At 37.6% G+C, this 22,792-nt stretch overlaps 1 protein-coding gene across 1 annotated transcript in view; it reads left to right on the top strand.

Moving 5' to 3' along the window:
* The window catches only part of NAF1 (nuclear assembly factor 1 ribonucleoprotein), a 33,882-nt gene extending 11,424 nt beyond the window's left edge, over window positions 1–22,458 (top strand). Inside the window, exons 3-8 of the mRNA XM_074376825.1 lie at window positions 5,566–5,659; window positions 8,665–8,747; window positions 12,436–12,596; window positions 15,573–15,624; window positions 17,909–18,011; window positions 21,618–22,458. Of these exons, the coding sequence (XP_074232926.1) occupies window positions 5,566–5,659; window positions 8,665–8,747; window positions 12,436–12,596; window positions 15,573–15,624; window positions 17,909–18,011; window positions 21,618–22,063 (939 nt within the window). The 3' untranslated portion in view covers window positions 22,064–22,458. The remainder of the gene's footprint in view (window positions 1–5,565; window positions 5,660–8,664; window positions 8,748–12,435; window positions 12,597–15,572; window positions 15,625–17,908; window positions 18,012–21,617) is intronic.
* The last annotated feature ends 334 nt before the right edge of the window (window positions 22,459–22,792 follow it).

The following is a 22,792-nucleotide window of genomic DNA, read 5'->3' as shown; positions in this document are numbered from 1 at the left end:
TATACCCCTTTTGTGTTCTGCAGAGTATTTGGGATGGAGACTTCATGCACATCACTTTTTTAGATAGAGTCTGTTACCATCAAGAAGCTATGTTAATGCCCTCATTGACCCTTTTTAGGAATTGCAGAAGGCTGTGGATATATTCCCGTGTTAACAGATTATGGGGGTCACTGAACTGGAATTAGAGCTCTGTATGGTGTCTGTGTTCTAAGTTTGATTCTACATAAGATTAGAGATCTTCCCCATTTGTAGGCAGAACTTTTCATTCTGTTAGTAATAGGTTGGAAACAGGCTAGTAACAAGAAGTAAGGGAGCCTGCTGGACTGTGTTTTAATCACAGGTGAGTCCCTGCCTCACTACAGATACTGGTTTTATGTTTCCTTGTCTTCCTCCTGCTGGAGGTCTCACCGACGTCCTTAGAGCAGGGTATCAGGCCTCCATCAGGCCCTGTAGTTGGACCTGCTCAACTTACAATAAATTATGTTACTGTGATCTCAAAAAATGATGAGAGAGAAAAGGCATTTGGTAAAGTTTAACAGTCATTTCTGTTATTAATAAAAGACACATACAAATAGGAATAGGTAGCTACTTTTCTTAACCTCATTAAATTTTTTGATTGGATTTAATCAAAATGATTTACTCAGGTATGCTCCCAAAGCAATAATAAAAGCAAAAATAAGCAAATGAGACCTAATGAGACTTCTAAGCTTTTTGCACAGCAAAAGGTAAACCATCAACAAAACAAAAAGACAGCCTATGAAACGAGAGAATATATTTACAAGTGATGTGACTGACAAGGGATCATTTCCAAAATACACAAACAGCTCATACAACTCAGTAATGAAAAACAAACAACCCAATCAAGAAATGACCAGAAGACCTAGACATTTCTCCATAGAAGACACACAGATGGCCAATAAGCACATGAAAAGATCCTCAACATTGCTAATTATTAAAGAACTGCAAATCAAAACTACAATGAGGTATCACTTCACACCAGTCAGAATAGTCATCATTAAGAAGTCCACAAATAGTAGATGCTGGAAGGATGTGGAGAAAAGGGAACCTCCTGCCCTGTTGGTGGGAATGTAAATTGGTGCAGCCACTATGGAAAACAGTATGGAAGTTTCTTAAAAAACTAAAATTACACTTACCGTATGATCCTGCAATCCTACTTCTGGGCATATATCTGGAGAAAACTAATTCGAAAAGGTACTTGCACCCCAGTGTTCATACCAGCACTGTTTACAGTAGGCAAGACATGGAAACAACCTAAATGCTCATTGACAGATGAATGGATAAAGAAGATGTGATATATTTGTGCAATGGAATACTACTCAGCCATAGAAGGGAATAAAATAATGCCATTTGCAGCAACATGGATGGACCTACAGATTATCATACTAAGTGAAGTAAGTCAGAGAAAGACATATATATGATATCACTTATACATGGAATCTAAAAAAAAACTGATACAAGTGAACTTATTTACAGAACAGAAACCGACTCACAGACATAGAGAACAAACTAATGATTGCCAAAGGGGAAGCAGGAGGAGGGATAATTTAGGAGTGTGTGATTAAGAGATACACATTACTATATATAAAATTGATAAGCAACAAAGACCCACTGTACGGCACAGGGAACTATATTCAGTATCTTGTAATGAGCCATATATATGAAAAAGTATGTAAGTATAACTGAATCACTTTGCTGTACACCAGAAACTAACACAACATTGTAAATTAGCTATACTTCAAAAAAAAAATGCGTGATTATGTGTGACATTTGAAACATACCTAATAAAGTGTCAGACATGCTCACGAACATCACAATTGCTTGATGCTTGATATTCTGGTCGTACCAACCAGAGTCATTTGAAAAGTGAAAAATGTGATGTACTAATAATGAAAAGGGGAAGGACTTATTTTTTTTGAAAATAGGGTTAAATATAGTGAATATACAGGAAAATCACTAGACATAAGTTTAAGCATGATGCTTTCTTGTGTTCAAACAATATCCTATAAAGAACCTGTTTATAGTAGCAGTAAAAGATACTAAATAAGTAGGAATTCATAATAGCAGATAAGATACAAAATGGCTTCAGATAAGCCTAAGGACTATGTAGGATTCATAAGAGGTCAACTGTAACTAATTACGTGTGATTTAATCAACATTGAGGACAGTAATGATGGAATGGTTTTAAAGTTTAGTAAGAAAATCGTGTCAGAGTAGCTGGGAAGATTCTAAGTGGAAAATACTGATGGAGTGGTTAGGGGAACTAGACCTTATTCCCCAGAATTAAAACATGAAAGGCAGAGTTGAGCACTGATACTGAAAGAGATCAGTAGAACCAAATAGAAATTTTAGTTAAAAACCCGATATATAAGTACATCTAATTTATGTTCAAATTTATTTTTCAAATCAGTAGGGTAAAGATAGATTATTATTCTACAACATGAGGATGTAACTGGCTAGTAATTTAGATAAAGATAAAATCAATCTGTCTTGTTTTTATTATAAAAATAAAATGACAAGTGGATCAAATATGCAAATTTAAGAAATGAAACCAGAAAAGCAATGAAAATGTTGAATTTTAAAAGTGATCTTGGCATAGGGAAGGTCTTTATAAATGTGACACAAGTCTCAAAATTGAAAAAAGGAAAAGATTGGTGTATTTGGTGTTGTCAGATGCCAGAGTTCGTTAAACAACTTCAATGCTAAAAAACATGGTGGGAGGTAAGGGAGTGGATATTTGCTGCATATTTGATACAGGGCAGACGTTCAAATTAATGAAGATAAACCTTTCCCCCCAAAAAAGGTATAAAATATACAAACAATTCATAAACACATTCAGATAGCCAGGAAACATGTCTTCCTGATTAAATGATGAAATTGAAATTCAAGCAAGATACCATTTTAGACCCATCAGACTGGCAGAGATCTAGTTTGCTTCTCAGTGAATGCAAGGATGTAGGAAAACCTCTCGTTCATGAAAGTGTGAATTGACGTGACCTTTTCAAAAAGAAATTTAGTGTCTTGTCAAAATTAAAAATGTTCATAGCTTTGAATTTAGAAATTCTGCTTAGAAGCATTTATCATAGGAGTTACACAAAGATATATGTAATAGAATGTTCATTGTATCGTGTAATCATTTTATTAAAGCTGCAGATAAATGTCAAGTGACTGGTGTACTGAGTTTCGTACATCTATACAGTGCAACATCATAAGAGTGTTTAAATAAAATTAGATATTTATGTTTTAGTGTAGAAAGATGTGCAAGATATGATAAAAAGGCTTACTTACATTATAATGTGGATATTTTATTTGAGCAGAACCTTTCAAAGATAGTAATGTAAAGTTTGCATCTGCCTAGTAAGTGTATTTGAAGGACTTACCAGCTGTCTATGGAGAGGAATTGGAAGGTTGAGAGAAATAAGCTAGGGGGATTTCTGCTTTTTGCTCCATACCCTTCTGTACTACTTGAGTGTTTCCTTTAAAAAAAACAAAAAAAAAAGAAACCCCAGGAACATGAATAATTTTCATACTTAAAATTAAAAAAGATCAAAACAGTGTCAGAGTTTAGATTTGTACCGAAACATAATTACATTGCATGGGCCTTTATTGCTCCTAATAGAAAATACAAAACAAGGAGCCTTCCGCTTTGTGGTCTAATAGCATTTATTTGTTTGAGAATAACACTGATTTTGTGTCCTGAGTGTTAACGACATGTGTCTGCCCTCCTACCCAGTTCAGAGGGTTTCCTGAAAGGTCTAACAGCAGTTCCGCTTTTCTTCCTTTCTTCTACCTACATACTCCCGACTTGATGTAATCAGTGGGCTTTATTACAGTCCAAAAGTAAGGAAAGTCTGCTCTAGTCCTTGCTGTGGTTTGGTGAGGCGGTGGGGTAGGTTTCATCACTGAACTGCTGCATTGGAAGATGCAGTTGGCTGCTTCTAAGAGGTGCCGCTCCCAGAGCCATAGTGATACCACAGTTGCCCTCTAACGTGTCACGAAAGCCTCCTCCTGTCTGCAGCCCCTGGCGTTATCGTTCTCCAGGCTTATATTTAACAGGGCAAGGGCCTTCCCCGGGGAAGACCTTCTTAAACAAAGCTGTTCCATGTCACATGTACCAGTTTATTCTATTCTTTCAAACCATGGTCTTGCCAAGAAAAGGCTTTCCATATTTAATATGATAAAATGACAAGTGGTGGTCTTGTCCCTAAAAGTACCCAGAGAAAGTCTGACATATAAAATATAATCATTTCCTTCAACACAGGCCAGACTAACCACCCAGAGGTAAGTCTTCTGCATTGCGTTGATTGAGACCCTTAGTGTGGCTCTTCATTACTAGCCCTTCATCTGAAAGTAGCGTCCCCAGAAGAAAGCTATGCTTTAACTCTGGTTAAGTGATAATGAAAAAAATACATGACAAAGAATACATATATATATGCATGTGTGTGTATATATATATATTTTTATATATAAAAAACTGAATCATTTTGCTGTACAGAAACTAATGCAACATTGTACATCAACTATGCTTCAATTAAATATATAAATAAAAACCCCTTGGTTTGAGTTCCCATAGAGGAAAATGCTTATCTTCAATGTACTGTATAATTTAGGTTTTCCTGTCGTCCAACATTTCTCCAAAAGTTGTCTTTCTTCTACCAAACTAACCTTAACTTGTCATTAACAGGATCTTTGCACTTTCAAGCCCTTCTTAAAGGAAGAACTTCCTTCCAAGAATCCATTGTGATCATTTGGCCAAGATGAGGATTAGAAAGCTCTGTTTATTTAATTTAAAGCCTAGGGTCTGTTTTATTCTTAGATTTCTCTCCGACTTCATCTCTACTGAAATATTTAGTTTCTATAGCAACTGAGATACAGTTAGCAGCTGGGTCAGAAAAGAGAAGTCTTTAGCTGTAAAGAAATTTGGTTTTTAACCTGGAGAGGCGGGATAATCAGGCAACACCTTCACAGCTTTTCCTGACTGGAACTTGCCTTCTGTTTCCAGGAATTCTGCATTTTTTTCTTCACGAGGCCAGAAATTCATGTCTTTTTTCACACAGCCCCAGAAAAGTTAGCTGCTTCTCTGTTCAGCTGGTTAATCACTGTCAAATCAATTAACCACATTAAAACAGCTACGAGGGCTCTCCGTCTGTGGAGACGTTGGAGTGGCCAGTAGAATTATTTCTCTTCAGATGGAATGTCTCTGGGAGTTATTCTGTGAATTGTCTCTTTTCTTGACTTTGGATTCCTTAACAGTACCTTTTTTGGGAGGGGAGGTGTCTTGTATTTAAGTATAATTGGAAAAATCTCAAATGGTATTCAGGTCTGTGTTCTTACAGATTACGGTGTAGACACTGGATCTTTTCAGTCACTTAGGTGGGGAGATGTTGAAGGTGGGAGAAATGCTCAGACACTAAAAAGGAAACATCACAGAGATGATATAAATACTTAATGTATCTTCAGAAATGAGTATAGCACTCTAAATGCAGACTCCTTTTTTTAAAAATGTTGTTGAAGCTGGAGGAAGATTAATGCTTTTTTATATTATAGGAGCTACCTTCTGTTGAAGAACTCACTATTCTTCTGCCCGAAGATATTGAAATAAAGCCTCTTGGGATGGTGTCAAGTATTATCGAACAATTAGGTGTGTAAATATTTTTCTTAATAAAAATTGTCGTTTATATCCAAGCATGTGCTAATAAATCAAAGGCTTTATGACTAGAATTTTCTCTGAAATGTGTAATAATACTTCATTTTATAGTCATTAAGTTTGAACAGATAAATTCAATTTTTATTTATACAAGTAATACATAAATACATTGTCTTTTATAAAAATTTGAAGTGTGCTCTTGCTGACAGAATTTCTTTGATTTGGTATATTTGTTTTCTATTGCTATTAAATGACTACAAATTTAGTGGCTTAAAACAGCACAGATTTATTCCCTTACAGTTCTGTGGGCAGAAACGTGATGTGGGTCCCACTGGCTGACACAAGGGAGCCGCTGGGGCTGGGTCCTTTCTGGAGGTACCAGAGGAGCATCCGTCTCCTGACCTTTTCCAGTTTCTGGAGGCTGCCACATGCTCGCGGCCCCTTCCTTCACTCTTGGGGCCCATGATGTAGCTTCTCTCGCACCTTCTTCCATTGGCACGTCTCTCTGACCACAGCCTGGAAGGATTCTCTGCCTTTAAGGACTCCTTGGATTGGATTTACCCTCATAATCTGGGGTAATCTCCCCCTGTCAAGGTCCTTAGCCTTAGTCACATCTGCAGAGTCTCTTTCATGGAAGGTGACAGTCGCAGGCTCAGGGATTCGGGTGTGGTATCTTGTTTTTGTAGCAAAAGGGTCCTGGGGAAGGGGGTGTTAATCTGCCGGCTGTCTTTGATTTTATCTTATAAATATGTAAATTAGAAAGTTCTGTGGTTTAACACCGATATTAATGGTGTGAAATATGAACCCACTGGACTGCCTGAGAACTAGAAATTACAGATTTCTTTTAGTCCCAAGATGTGAGGTAGGTATATGAGAAGCCTTGAAATTAATGTCGCTACCATTTTTAACTCTCCAGTAAGATACACCAAAAAATAGGACTCATAGTTGACAAAGTCATAGGATTTTGAGCTGGCAAAAAGACCTAAATTGTCCACCAGTTTCCTTAGTTTATGACTTAAAGAACATAGAAGAATTCAGGCCATTTGCTCTTGTGATCAGTTGTATAATGAGTCAGTGGTAGAAATGGAATTTTGTCTTTTGGCCTTTTTCTCAGTATCCATATCAGTATTTTAAAAAAAGAATTCTTACATAATTTTGCAGTTTATTAATGAAAATTCCAGTTAAAGTGAAACAATTTTATAAAAATTATTTTAACATAGCGATTAAAAATCTTTCTATGATACTCAAGTCATTACATTTACTAGTTTTTGAATTACCTTACAGTATTTAATAATATGCATAAGTAAGTCAGGCAGTTCTGTGATTTCATAGTGTGAGTCAAGCATTTATTGGACTTGATGTGTGTAGAAAAAATTTAGGTCATAATGTTTATTCTCAAGGGAGAAAACTGAATTGTATGATACACATGGAGTAATGCTTTTCAAAGAAGCTGTTTTGACTAATAACACATCCTAACAGAATAACGGAATTCTCAGCCTGGTGGGAACAAAGCTTAATGCATCAACATGAGCACATGCTCCTGCTGTGCGTGCTTGTTGCACACTGTTTTGAAAGCTTAAAAGTGTATAACATTATTTGGACCAAATTACAAAAAAGGAAAATATAGTAGTACATGAGGTGGTGGTGATAGCTGTCTGGATTTGGCCATGTGGTCATGTTACTCTCTTGAATCCTAGTTTCTTATCTTTCTATAAACTGAGGGTTTGGATTAGGTGATTTTTAATTCTCGTGTAACTTGACTCTGAGAAGCGGGTTAGGGAGGAGAGAAGATGGAGAATGAATTCTGTTAGTGCTCACTGTCACTGTCAGCCCCTGACATTATCTTTCTTCCAGAAGCAGATCTAACACAGAAATGGGTGACCTATGATCTGTTACTTACATGTATGTTCAGAACTGAGAAGTGCTAACTCTTGAAATTACTTGGGATACGGTTGAAAATCTTTGAATGAATTGTAATAATCTGAACTAATATGTTTCATTTTCCAAGTGGCCATAGCATTATCTGTGTAATGTGACAGTGTATTCTTGTTTGTGGCTTTAATTTCCAAAGAACCTGTGTGTGTGTGTGTGTGTGTGTGTGTGTGTCTTTGCTGTAATAGACTGGTTGTTTGACATTTGTGGCACTTACAGGAATTGGAGGTTATGCTAGACCAGTGGGAGAATGCTTTTGCCTTTTGAGAAGAGAAATGATAAAAATTACTGGAATCTCTCTCATTCTTACTTCATCTGTTCAGAAGAAAGTGCTTTTGTGAAGTCTCTAACTTTTTCATGTATCAGTAAGTAATTAGTGCTTTGTAGGAGAGAATTTCTAGAGTGAGAAAGAAGACTAATTTATTCTAAAGCAGGAGTTAAGTGACTAAATGTGATTATTCATTTTTGGCTAAACATTGCTTGAGAAAATGTACACAGCTTGACCTCGCTGATTCCTTAATTGGTTCTTTTTTTTTTTTTTTGACTTTTTTTTTATTGAGTTATAGTCATGTTACAATGTTGTGTCAAATTCCAGTGTAGAGCACAATTTTTCAGTTATACATGAACATACATATATTCATTGTCACATTTTTTTTGCTGTGAGCTACCACAAGATCTTGTATATATTTCCCTGTGCTATACAGTATAATCTTGTTTATCTATTCTGCATATGCCGGTCAGTATCCACAAATTTTGAAATCCCAGTCTGTCCCTTCGCACCCCCCCCGTCCCCTTGGTGGTTATTTCAGTTTTCTGTGACACTTTATACTTTAATGTTTTTTCTTAGAATGATAACTCTTGTGTTAAATAAAAATATGTAGAATTTATTTCCCTGTGCTACCTGGTCATAAATGGGCTTTGTTTATCCACAAGTAAGTTACTGAGATATATTTCCCTCCTTAAATTTCATTTTAAATTATATTGGGATTAAAGCCTATATTCTCATTTAAATTCTATATTATCTTCTGATTAAATCTTTAAATAATTTGTTTTGTTTCATTTTTCAGTAATAATTGAATCTGTGACTAACATTCCTCCAGTTAACGAGGAGACGGTAATTTTTAAAAGTGATCGACAGGCAGCAGGAAAGGTTTGTAAAAAAAAAAAAAAATTCAAATTCTACGAATTATTCTGTTTCTTTGTGGATTGGTTTTTCTGACTCACTGTCTTAAAAAGTTTATTAATTTTAGTACATGAGAGGTCTAGAGCTCTCATATTTTAATACATTCCTCATTTTCTTCAATACTTCATGTCTGTCTGCAAATTGGTTTAATACTGCTTGTTATTCTTTGCTGCTTGAGTTACTAAATACACATGTGTAGAATTTTTTCCTGATGTTTGTCAGGTACTTTGCCAGGTAGTGGGTCTATGTGCTGAAAAAGGCACAGTTCCCTTCCCTCCGGGTACTCAGTTGAGTGCGGGAGACTTTCCACCATGTAATAGTTCATAAACTTCTTTGGTTTGTGAGTCCCTTCGAGTAGAGGCTCTCAAAACTTTTTAGACTTGTGGCTTCCTCAGGCGGAGGCTGAGAGTGGGGTCTTTTTCAAGTAGAGAGCAATTTCAGTGACAGCAGTAAGTGTCACCGTGAGCACATTCCGGGGAGCTGTGTCCTTTAGTCCCCATCGTAGGGTTGGTCCCTTCCAGCGCCCTCCTAGTGGAACAGCCCTGCGTGCCGCTTGTCCACCCTTAGTAGGGAAGGAAGACCCCACCTCTTACCCCCAAGTACACAATTCTGAGTCGTCAGCCAAGGACATAAAACTTTCCAAGATCAAGACTGAATACCAGCCAAGTGTTCTTTTTTTGGCAGCGGGGATGGAGTTTTCTTCACCTCAGGATTCCCCACTGTGTGCACTGCAGTCCTTTCTACATTACACCTGCTAAGTAAACAGGTACTGAGTTGAAAACAAGTCAGAAACCAGCTGCTGTCTTTGGAGAAGCAACTTTCTGGGATTTCGTTTTTCCCAGATAAGCAACAGTTGGCTGCTTCTTTTGTTCTAAGAGATACAATTAATCTGTGTTTAAACAAAAAAAAGCTTATACATTAAACTTTATTATTGCATCGACTCCCATAATGTTCCCTTTTCTCTGCCTTTTCCTGCCATTCCATCCTGACACAGATCGGAAAGGGATCAGGTTTTTATCAGGGGTCCTGCCACCCTGCACTACCTACGTTCCAGGTTGACAGGCTAATTTACCAAAGAGAAATGAGTCTCAGGATTGCAGAGCAGTCAGCAGCAGCAGAATTCATTGGAGTCTAGTGTGAGTGTTTTTTGGCAATTCTTGAGAAAGTTTGTGAAGAGACGAACGACTTTTTAATGCCGGAAGGATGGTGCTGTATTGTCTCCCTAGACTTTGGTTCACATAGGGGTCTCAGTATGCTGGTTCAGAGGAAGAGGCTCTGGAATAAGAACAAACAGTTCACTGCCGGTGCCTTTGTAAGGAGGGGCTTAGAGACTTTCGGGGGGCTTAACCATGACTTGAAACTGATTGTTCCCATGACTCGTTTTATTTACGATTTTCATGACAGTTCCTTTGTCTCTCTCTAATAGCTGGCTTAGGCAATTTTAATTTTAATTTCAGAACACCTCACTAATTTTAAAAACCTCAAAAAAAAAAAAACCCCTCAAAACTTACATTTCTTAGGACCCCCCCCCCAGGACATCTGGATTTTCAGTCCTATAATTGTGACTAATAATATTAATACTCAGCCCTTCTGTCATTTGAGTTTAGAAGGAGTCAGATCCAAATGTAACATTTTACAGCTCTAACTTCAGCAATGTGGCATAAGTCTAGAGGGAAAAATTAGATCTGTCTCTAAATTTTACTTAGAAAGTTTTGTAAATTCAAGAAGTCTTTCAAGAATGTCTGATTATAAATCTAAGCACCTTCAAATAATTCTCCAAGATAATGGTGGGGTGTGAAGGGTTGAGAGCGTTAGTTAAACAAACCAGTGATCAGGAAATGAAATGGAATCTCTCTTAGATGTTTCGCATATTTTATCTGGGCACCAGATTAGTTTTGCTTTCAGTGTTAAAGCTTTGTACAGCCTCCCTTTTTCCTCTCCTCTTCAGTAGTAACAGTAATCAGCCACAGTGATAAATATTTCGTGTATCTCTTTAAATTCACTGAAACTTTGTAAGGAAGTAGAATTATCCCATGTACTCAAAAATCACAGTGCTAAAAAGGAACGGAATGGCATTCATGACCTAGGTGGTCTGTCTGATTTTTTCCCTCCAACTTCCTTCCCCTCTCCCGCTGATTAAGGAGGGCAACCTCAGATGTGAATTTCTCCCTTTTGCACTTTAATCCTAATAACGATTTGTTCTGCTGATAAATAGTGAATGAAATTCCACTTTTAATGTTGAATTCTTCAATATTAGAGAATTTTTAAAAAGTGACCAACCTATGTCACCTATTATTATATCCATATAAACATGAACTTCTTGGTCATCTGCTTTGCATGTAGTTTTGAGCATTTGAGCAGGCTTTGTTTTTCTTGTTCTTGTTTTACTTTGTAATAAATGAGAACCTTTAGTATCAAAAATCAGCAACGTAGGGCGTAGTGAAACAGGCACTTTGATTGTGATTGGTTTAAATGGGTCCAGGTTATTTGGAGAGTTATTTAGCAATTTACATCAAGAGTTTTAATGATAATCATACTTGTGGCTCCAGTAATTCCGCCCCTTACAAATCAGTTCTCAGGAAATCTGGAGTACAGAGAGTTACATACAAAGGTGTTCGTTGTGGCACCAGTTCTTTTATTGAACAAATTAGAAGCTGCCCAAATGTCCTACAGTGTAAGACAAGTTAAATAAATTGTGCTAGATCTATAAAAGAGTGTTAAATAGCCACAGAAATTATGCTTATGAAGAATATATACAACATGGAAAAACTTATAGCATCTTTAGGTTTTAAAAGGGAGCGGTACACAAATCTGTGCTGTGGTGTCAAAGGGGAAAACATCATTAACAGGAAAAAGGCTGGAGAAACCTTTGCTGATGCTGGTCATGATCTAGTCTCTATAATACACACACATTTATTATCAGAAACATTGTTTTTAAAAACTCAGGCATTTATATTGAGAAGAATTTGAAGTCAAGAGGCTTCCTCTCATCATTTATAAACATTTTCAGAAATAAAATAATATGTCTCTCCTAAAAGTAGTTGCTTTACTTAAAAGGTAAAGGCTACATGGCATCTTTGATTTTTGAGAAATAAACGACTTCAGGTTAAAATCTACTCTACTACTTTTTGAATTAGAGAACGTTGTGGTTTAGTTTTATAAAAATGTTAACCCCTCTGGAAACAGCAGAGGTGATCGAATACGTATCAAAGCAGAAGGTAAAAGTTTTTCATAAGATTTAAAATGACAACAATTTATTTCTCAAAAGTTAACTGTAATTCTTTTGTTTATACCTTACAACTTAAATGAATAATAATAAAAACAAAAATTCATTGTTTGCATCTAGTTGGTACCACCAAAATGATTTAAATTTAGTGAGAAACAAACTTGTTCTAGTTACTTTATTTTATATATTATAATTATTTTAGATCCATAGAAAGGAAATCTGGAATAAGCTAATGCTTTAATTATCACACTATGAAGGCTTTATGAGTGTGCAGAAATGACTTAAATATAAATAAACCAGACCTTTGAGAAGGTCTGATAATGACAAAATTGCCTTATTAAAACACCAGGTTTTAAAAAAATGTTGCTAACTTTTGAAGTCATTATTTTACATGCAAAAGGAGATCTTTGTATTTTTTCTATTTTGTAGATATTTGAGATATTTGGACCTGTTGCACATCCATTTTATGTATTACGGTTTAATTCTTCAGAGCACATTGAGAGTAAAGGTATTAAAATAAAGGACACTATGTATTTTGCTCCATCCATGAAAGACTTCACCCAGTATATATTCACAGAAAAACTTAAGCAGTAAGTATACGTTACTGGCATGTAAGTTCTTTGCTTATCTAGTGCTTGTATTTTAGAAACAATTCTCAGTGATGTAGTTTTTTATAGTTAGATGGCACCTGTCTTCCCAAAGAGTTCGTTTATTTTCCTGATAACATCTCTGAAAGCTGTAATTTTTAACCAGCTTTATAAATGGTAGAGATCATTTATATCTTTTGCCCAGAATGACACAGTCTACTAATAAGAGCACATTTGGGCCATAAAAGTTTTTTGAATTCTAATTTATTGTTTTTTTCCATTATATACTTTCTTTCATATATCCATGCTACTCAGTATTAGTATTATAATTATTATTAAGTTTTTAAAAAAAGCTTTTCCAGTTTAAATAAAAATTATATTCAAGATTATATTCATAAGATTAACTATTTAATAAAACTTTATAATTCTCAAGAAGAAAAAAGATGATGAATAAATTTCAAGTTGCTTATAAATTATAAACTTACAGAAGAGAGAACTAAAATGTGTTCCTGGAAAGTTGTGTATCAAGCCGTCATTAACAAAGTTGACTTAACCAACAAACCAGTGCGCTCCATTCTGTCTGTAAATGTGCTGAATAATGCCCGTGGCACGTGGCTGGTAACATTTCTGCATACTTATGCTCCCACTGGTTAATTGTATATTTTCTAGGTGTCAGTTGTGTAGCGAGGTGTTAGCTGTAGAGCTGTTTATATCAGTTAATTTTTATACAGACCAGTGGCCTACGGATTCAAGTAGAATAGCTGTTTCTATAAGCATAAGTTGAGTGCTGTGGAAAGATGTAATGAGCATGAGCCAATACGAATACTGTCCAATTAGGGTGGAGGGAAAGGCCTCTAAAGGTTGGGGGAAGGAAGAAAGATCTTAAATCCCAAAAGGCTTTGTACTCAGTTTGACACCCAGGTCCGTTTGAGGTCTAGCTCTCTGTCCTTTGGAAACTTGAAATACAGGTGAAGCACGAGGGGCGTGGTTCTTGCAGGAGCTGGAGGGGAGCTCCAGGCAGTGAGTAGTCGCTGTGCTGCTAGTCCTACGTACCAGTCCCAGACTGGGGGGGGGTGCGGAGGGTAGGGGAGTGGAAAGGTCTACCACTTACATATTAAATCCAGCCTGAGTTTTAGGTGTACAAATAATCTCTGAAATGAGATGAACATTTTGTTCCTGATAATTGATTAAGTTCATGTTTAAGAATCCACATACTTCATCTTTTCTGAAGGAACATTTGGCTTAAGGTGTTCTTCAGACCACATAGGGTTAATTTTTCTAAACAACCTTTGACAAGAAAGGTGAATTCAGTAGACCATAAAGTTCATGAAGATTTTACTATGTTATAAAATCATGCCTTAAATAGCATTAGCATTTCATTCTGTTTTTAAAGTTCAGATGTTGGTCTGGATATGCCATATACTTAGCTTTCAACAGATAAAACATTTTTGCTTAAAGCAGATAGATTGAAAGGTTTTTTGAAGATGTTTTTAGATAGATTTTAAACAACAGAAGCAGTCTTTGTTCTTAATTTGTTAGAACAAGAATTTTGTCCTAGAAAGAAATAACAAGAAACTAAAGAATTGAGCAGTTGGGGCCCCCCCTGCAGAAGCCCCACCGGCCAAGACTCCCTCTGCTCTAGCAGGCACTGTCATTGCTGGTCGTGGGGATTCCTCTGCCTTTGAGGTGAGAAGTTTAGCTTCTCTCCAGCTTACCTGCCTCCAGTAAGGCTGTTTTAGTCGTAGCTTCCCATGAACTTACCCTCTTGTTAAAGATGCTGCTTGAAATGTCACTTCATCTTTAGTAGATTTGCTTTTCTGTGGTAATGCGCTAGTTGGGGAACTTTTCCCATTTATGTCTTTAAAAGGCGAAGGGCACTGCAGGCTGTGAGAAAACACCTGTACAAAAGGGAGTACTGGAGCTGTGTTAAATGTCTGGGTGCTGGGCGATAATTAAATGCTTTTTATTAAGTGGCAGAAAAGTCACTGATAATAACCTCTTGTAGAGTGTCCAAGTTCCGAATTAAAATTTTAGAGCAAACTTAATGATTTTCGTGTTTTGCCAGCTTTCTGACATCTGTAAATCCGTTTTAATGGATTATAGATGAATGGATTAATGATTAAATGAACCCCCCTAAGAATCTCATTTATTTTTGAGGTCTGATTTCAAGCAGTGAGGACAGCATCTGTTCCTAATTCTTTGTAATATTTTAATGTAATTGAATAACAAGATACTGTCAAACTGAATTCAAAAAGGTTAAAAAGATAAGATTAAAAATGAGCTTCCAGAAGTTATAATCATACTTGTAATAGATGTATGTGCTTCTGTTGGTCACAGAGTGTGACGATACTGTCCTTTGGAATCTTCCGAGCTCCTCTTCCTCCCCACACTAGATAGCCTTTATCTCACCCTTCCTGCTTTGACAGTCACTCTTGGAGTAAGCCTTGGTTACTGCCGGAGGATTGCTGATACTCCTCAGGTGAACTGAGAAAGAAGAGTTTCATGCTGTGATCTCTGTCATGAAACCTGTACATCTTAGAGAAGGGAAAGCCTTGTATTTGTTTTTGTATACTTGACACCTGGAACATCATCTGACCTAAAGTAGGTGTAGGTATGGGTGAGCATTTATTGACGGAACTCTGTGAGCTGAGCTTGGGTATCATGAAAGTGTTAAATCAGAGCGTCTGGAGCTTCTTAGAAGCTGCAGAACCGCCTTCCCCTGCCTTTCCACTTTCCCATCGCCTTGGCTTGCTGCAGAATCCTAATGTGTATGTGTGCTCTTCCCACATCTTCTCAGACAAGGCAAAGTACACATAAATGATCCTTTATTCTTTGCTCTTATTTTCATGTATATATATATGTCCGGTTAAGATTTGAGCTTAGGTCCTCTACTTTATCATTTTCCATACTATTAAGTTACAAGCATTAATGGAAACTTAGAAGTGCTTTGCCCTTTTGACCTTTTTTTTTCTCCCCTAGGGATAGGGGATCGGATGCGTCATGGAAGAATGATCAAGAACCACCACCAGATGTAAGTAGAAATCTTTTTACACAGTATTTGAGAAGATAAGGCAGGACTTGATCTCACAGATTCACCGTTCCTGACCGCAAGGAGGTCCTCAGTGCAGCTCACCAGTCTCACTGCCTCTGTGAGCCCGTGTCCTCTCCCCTCTCCCACGTGACTTCTGTACCTCTCAGTAAGCATTTTTCATCATTTTAGGAAAAAAAAAATATTTTCAGTCACAATAGTTACCAGCTTTTATCATTTTCCTTAAAATGTCCTATTTTTATCAGTTTTGTTGATACCTAGTAAAAGCAGAACTGTCATTATTTAAAGAAATTTTTTCCTTAGTAAATTCACCATGTGGGAAGTGAAGACATTTATTGATGGTGCCTTTAATAAGTTGTCTTTCTTTTGGAGGTACAAAATCATCGCAGTCTCCCTACCTCGCCATTTTTTGCAATATAGTTACCTTCCTAGAAAGAATTCTCTTGTTTTTCGTTCTTAAATCCATGTCAGCAACATTATTTTTATGCCTCAAATTAGCTTGATATATATGATTGTTAAAATATGAAAATTATAGCGTAAGTGCATACATTCTTAAAAACAGTATGAATTTATATAATATAAAAGAAAAAACATTATTATAATTGAGACTTTTTAAATGTGCTCAGTAGTTGTGATGAAATTTCTCAATGTTGTAAATTCTTGGTATTTGTAGATGTCACTGATCATTTGAGATGTTCTCACGAAGTGCTGAGAGTTGATGGTCTGTGTTAATTTCCAGTTTTGCTGAGGCGTGAGTCAGGAGATGCCCACTTAGAGGCTCACTTAACCTGTGAGCGATCCCAGTTTAGTATCCACATTGCCCTGGGTGGTGTTTTCTGGTTTGTGTCATGTGTACGTGTGGTTTCCACTAAGACCCCGAAGAGTCACTAATTATTCTCAGTTGTGTTCAGGGCATCTTATAACTAAAAGCATATGGTTTTAATGTATTGGCGTTTCACAAAGGTCTTGAAACATATTTCTTGTGAAACACAAATACTTTAATATAATATATCCCTGTTGTTTCAGACCTAAGCATTGAAACTGCTAACTATGGTAATGTTAATTGTTTGTAAAATTAGTTTGCTTAGGTGAGTTATCCAGTTAAATCCCAGGGTACTTCATGGGGTGGTTTTTTTCCAGGTAGTTGACTGGGTGTCTCTATTTCCATAATATGAAAAGCTCTGAGATTCTAAAGTTTATTTTATTATGATCAGATTATGTACTACGGAATTACTACCTGGTCTTAACCGTAGATTAGAATTTCAGATCTGTGGGGTTTAAACTTAAAATCATGCCGTAAAAATAGGAAATATTGAACCTGCATAAAGGGGCAAAAAATTACTTAATAGGGACTATATCTTATTCATCTCCACCTGTGTTTCTAACAGGAATACATAATTTGAGTTGAATAAATGTGTTTTTTCATGCTTTTAATGAAACATAGTATTTGTTTTCTGATGTTAATGGGATAATAGAACACCTGAATTCCAGTAAATCATAGAAGTCATATATAGCCCATAGGTCTTGTCTTGTGGTATGCTACAACAGTGGGTCTCAGTTCTTAGTAACGTCTGAATTTTCCCTCTCGTAATTTAAAATGACTTCCTCTTGGAAGCTGGGTCATGCGTGTATCCACTTATCAGTCTTCCTACAGTCCTGTCCGAATAGCATCCTGGTGATTCTCTCCACCTTTACTTTGCCTTATTATTTATTTATGGCCTTTACTATACCTAACATTATAACACTTATAAAGTGTTTAGAACAGTGCCTGGCATATAATGGGGTATGTGTAAATTTTGAATGAAGGAAAGGTATAACATTCTCTTCCATTTTTATATTAGTGTGTTTGTTTATTCCTAGCAACTCCTTCATTTAGCAATCTTTGGCCCCTGGAACTATGATGACTCTTGACTCTAAGCTAGAAGTCAGATTTCTAGCTAGGGAATTACCCATATTTGAAGGTTGAAAGATCGGCATTTTAAAATCTGAAACTTTCTAGGGATTCAAAACAAAATAAAACAAAAATGTCTTCAGTACTCATCTTGATTACTGGCTTGTGTTAGAGTCCAATAATTAGACATGTATCAAAAAATACCTTATTTTTCTATCATATCTAATTAAGTAGAATATTACTGGAAAATATTAATTACTGAAAAGGGTAACTTTTTTTCAAGGTCACCATTGAATAATAGCCTTCTCCTCACCTCCACGTATGTGCCATTAAATTTATGGATGCATGTGACATAAATCTGTTTTTTTCTGCAAGGCCTTAGATTTCAGTGATGACGAAAAGGAAAAAGAAGCCAAACAGAGGAAAAAATCTCAGATTCAGGGCCGGAAAAAATTCAAATCTGAATTTAATGAGCCAGGTAAGTAAATGCAGTAGATAGTAATTTTTAAATCTTTATTTACATATATATAAGTTCCTAAGTCATAAAACTGAGGGAAACATCTGGGTTTTCTCTTTACATTCTGGCATCTGGCTAGCGTTGGAGGCGTCACACAGTGTGGGATGTGGTGGGAGACTCACTAGGAGTGTTCAGTGGTTTTTCAAGCTTAAGGATGTAAAAATGGCTCCTAAGGGGTAAAAGGGTTAACTCAGCCTTGGTAGAATCATTTGTGCTCGTCAGCACTTTTTCCTTAAGAAACCTATTTGCTTCTGTTTTTAGAGTTAAATGATACGGTGCTTAAAGCAGAATCAAGGTGTTTTATTTTATATTGACACCAACGCAGTCACAGGAGAGGCGGTCCGCGTGTTGCCTGTTTATAGTCACATCCACTTCCCTCCTGCCTCTCCCTCAGCGCCTGACAACCACCGATCTGCTCTCCATTTCTGTAATACATTTGGTCATGTCAGCAGTGGTTGTGTAAATTAGCCGCTGGGCTTTGTCGCTGGGTGTAATTTTCTAGTCATCCAGATTGCCGTACATGTCAAGTTTGTTTTCATCCCAGGGTGGGGTTCTGTGGTGTGGATGTACCACAGCAGGTTTAATGTTTAATCCTTCCATCGAAGGACATTAGGGTTGTTAACTGTTTCCGGTTACATGACTAAAGCTGCTTTATACATTTGTGCATAGGTTTCTGTGTGAACACAGATTTTCACATTTCTTTGAGATAAATGTCCAAGAGTGCAGCTGGGTTATATAATACAGTTGTCAGTTGACCAACATGGGGGTTAGGGGCACTGGACACCCCCATGCAGTTGAAAATCCGTGTATAGCTTAGAGTTGGCCCTCCGTATCTGTGGTCATGCCTCCGTGAATTCAGCCAACCTTGGGCTTGGATCACATAGCACTGTAGTAGTATTTATTGAAAAGAAATCTGCGTATAAGTGGACCTGTGCCGTTTAGACCCGTGTTAAAGGGTCTGCTGTAGCGTTACGTTTAGTTTCTTGAGAAACTGCCACAGTATTTTTCACGTGGCTGTACCTCTTTGCACTCTTGTCACCAGCGTATGAGTGACCCAGTTTCTCTGCATTCGCACTAGCACTTGGTATTGTCATTATTTTTTATTTCAGCCATTCTGATAGGCGTGCAATGCCATGTAACTGTGATTTTAACTTGCATTTTTCTAATGGTTAATGATACTGAACATCTTTCCACGTGTTCATTTGCTGACTGTCTCTTCGGTGATGTATTTGTTCATGTCTTTTGCCCATAGTCGAATGGTGTTTCTGTTTTACTCTTGAGTTTGAGAGTTTGTATGAACTTTATTCCAGTCTGTAGCTTGTGTTTTCATCCTCTAAAAGGGCCTTTTGCAGAACAGAATTTTTTATCTTGATTAAGTTTTTATCAATTTTTCTTTTATGGAGTCTGGGAATTTCTTTCCTAGACACCTACATCCCAAAGATTTTCTCTTTATTACTTTTTATCTGAAAGTTTGCAAAATATTTTAGCCATTTTAGTTCCTTTGCCTTACCATATGAGTTTCAGAATAATCTTCTCTATATTGACTAAGTCTTGCCGGAATTTTGATAGGAATTAGGATGAACCTATATATTGGTTTGGAGAGAGCTAACATTTTAACTGTATTGTCTCCCATTCCACAAACATAGTATACATCTCAGCTAATTTAGATCTTCTTTAATTTCTTCAGCAGCATTATGTAGTTCTCAGAATCAGGTCCTCCTATACATTTTTTTGTTAGATATACACCTGAGTATTTCATTTTTTTGCAATCACTGTAAATGGTGTTTTTGATTCCAGTGTCCATGTGTTCATTTCTAGAATACAGAAATACATTGTCTTGGAGTGGTCATATTTAGCTTGGATGTCGTGACCTTGCTTGACGCACTAGTTCTGGGAGTTTTTTCCTTGAGATTTTCAGTACGGACAGTTATTTTCAGGATAGTCAGTAGCAAATAGGAGCAGTAGTATTATTAATGTTTTCCCCAATCCGGTATATTTTATATATTGTGATTCAGCTTAATGTTTCTTCGTTTTTATTTCCCTTGGGATTTCCTCTTTGACCAATGGGTTATTTAAAAGAGTATTACTTAATTTCCAAGTGTTTGGAGATTTTTCTGTTCTCTGTCTCTTATTGCTGTTTTGATTTTGTTGTGGGTTGAGAACACAATCTGTACGATTTCAGTTCTACATTTTTTTAAACTTTTTAACCAAGATAGGGTCTATCTTGGTGTATAGTTTTGGGCATTTGAATCTTATGCCAGATTTGAGAAGTGTTCAGTCATTATTTCTTCAAGTACATCTTCGGCCTCACTCTTTTTCTCTGTTCCTTCTAGGATTCTGAAGATGTAAAGTTGGATATTTTGTTCCAGTCCCGCAGGCCCCTGAGGCTCTGTGCATTGTTTCCCTAGTTTATTTCCTTTCTGCTGTTCAGACCGGATCCTTCCTCTTGTTCCATCTTAAGTTCCCTGAGTCTTTCCTCTGCCCCTTCGTTCTGCCGTTGAGCCCTCCACTCAGTTTTTAGATTATTGAAGTTTTAGTTCTGCAATTTCTTTTTGTTTCTTTTTTTGATGAGACTTTTTAAAATTTGTTTGTGTGTTTCTAATTTTTATGATGATTATTTAAAAATATTTCTCTGATAATCCTAACATCTTTGTCTTATTGGCGTTGGTCTCAGTTTTCCTTATTCATTGAGTTTGAAATCTTCTTGATTCTTGGTGGGACGACTGGTTTTTAATTGAAACCTGAACATATTAGTTATTATGTTATGAGACTCTAGATCTTGTTTCAGTCTTCTGTTTTAGCAGTTTTGTTTTTATTTGTTTTTAAAACTGTCCTAGCAGGGACAGGAAGGAGGAAGGTACTGCATTATTACTATTACTGCCAGGTGGGGATAGGAGTTCAGCTTTTCTTCTCAGCTTCTGTTGACACCTGAGGCCAGGTGTCAGTAATGATGTCTTGTTACTGCTGGGCAGGGCACCCTCCCCTTGGGTCTGGCGGGGGTAAGAGTGCCTCCTTACGGCTCCTGGCCGCAGTGGGGTCAGTGATGCTGGGCAGTGATCAATGTCCCTACTCCCAGGTCTTCTCTGGTCCCACCCACATGCAGGAGGCGGACTGAGGCTGTGCTACTGCTGCTGGAGGCGAGTCCAGGTCCCCGTTTGATCGCCATTGTCCCTGAGGAAGACCAGTCCCTGGCTCCCTGCTCAGCCTGTTCTGACACCACCCTGGAGGGAGGGCTGGAGCGTCTCCTGACAGCCTGTCCAGCGTGAAAGCCAGGCTCCCCACTCAGCCTTGGAGAGGCAGAGTAGGGGTGGTGTTCAGCTTTGTCTGTGGTGTTTGTTTGGCTGGAGTCAAGTGGTTGTTGACTCAGAGTTTTGTCTTACTAGATTCTCCCTTTCCTGATCCCCTGGCCTTTTGGATTCATTTAAAATTGATCATTTTAAGTCTTACGAATTTGTAATTACCATTAGATATACTAGAAGTTAGAGAAAAGCCACGATTCAAATTTTAAACAGTATTTTTTGATTAAAATTAATTTTAACTTTGCTTTCCTGCTTTTTTCCCCTAAAGGTGAGGATCTGGCAGAAGTACATCAAAACTGGAATGTTCACAGCTCTGCTTCAGAGCATTCAAAAGGCTATCGCAACAGAGAGTTCCCAGGAGGATTTTCCCGGGGGCGGTACCCGCGGCCCTGCCCTGGCGGGCCCCCGCCCCCGCAGTTCTACAGCGCAGAGCCCGCGGTACCTCAAGAGACTTCAGGATTTCCGCCTCCCAGGCAGGACGGCCCCGTGATGCCGCAGTACCCCTTCCCGCCTCCCGTCTTTGACATGCGTCCCTTCTCACTCCCGCCTCCCCCTCCGCCCCCGCCGCCCGCATCCGCGCACGTGGCTTGGGCTGCGCCCCCCCTGGCCCCTCACCCCTTACTGCCCTTGCCCTACGCCCTGCCCCCGCCCCCGCCGCCGCCGCCCCCCTCCTCCGGAGACGGCAGCTCTCCGCCTTTCGGGCCTTACTATTAGGCGGGTGTGTGCACTTCCTGAGAAATGTGGACTTTCTCTATTATACGGGAAGGATTTTTTTTTTTAAAGAAAGATTATGGAGCTAGATTTTTAAAATGTTGTAAATTACTGAATGATTCCTTCAGCTGTAAGTTGATGCATATTGTAACCTTTGTGAAATTTATGAAAGATTAACTTTAGACTTGCAGAGGGGGGGAATCCAATTATGTGATACTTAATTAAAACTTTGAACCTTGCCCACAGTATATACTGTAGACTTAATAGTAGATCTGGGGCAGCTTTCATCATGTGTATTAAAATATGCTGAACGTACAGGTTGTCTTCTTGGTAAATCTGACAGTAAGATGTTGAAATGCTATTGAGAGTCTTTAAAATAAACTATTTTTATAAACTTATGCTTGAAAATTGATTTTGATTGTAAATGCAGTTTACCACTACATTTAAATGTCCGAATTTTTGTGAAGTGAAGGGTCCAGAGAAGAAAAGCTTTTACATATTGGCAGAAGCTGTGTCTGTTATTTAAGTTGGTACTTATTAATTGTGCATAGGCAGGCTCTCCATTATCTATGCAGAGTTCCATTGTTTGGGCACTACCCAGTAGGCTTACTGTGCAACCATTTAAAGAGACAGGATGATTCACAGTGAAATACTTACTTGTTTGCAGTGACATGTTTTTAACCCCATACCAGGAGACTGTGTCCTCCATATGTTTCCCAGATTCTTGGATGC

This window comes from Camelus bactrianus, chromosome 2 (assembly GCF_048773025.1).
Source record: "Camelus bactrianus isolate YW-2024 breed Bactrian camel chromosome 2, ASM4877302v1, whole genome shotgun sequence".
Lineage (NCBI taxonomy): Eukaryota > Metazoa > Chordata > Mammalia > Artiodactyla > Camelidae > Camelus > Camelus bactrianus.
The sequence above is the reverse complement of the archived record's forward strand: the minus strand, read 5'-3'. Positions and strand labels throughout refer to the sequence as shown.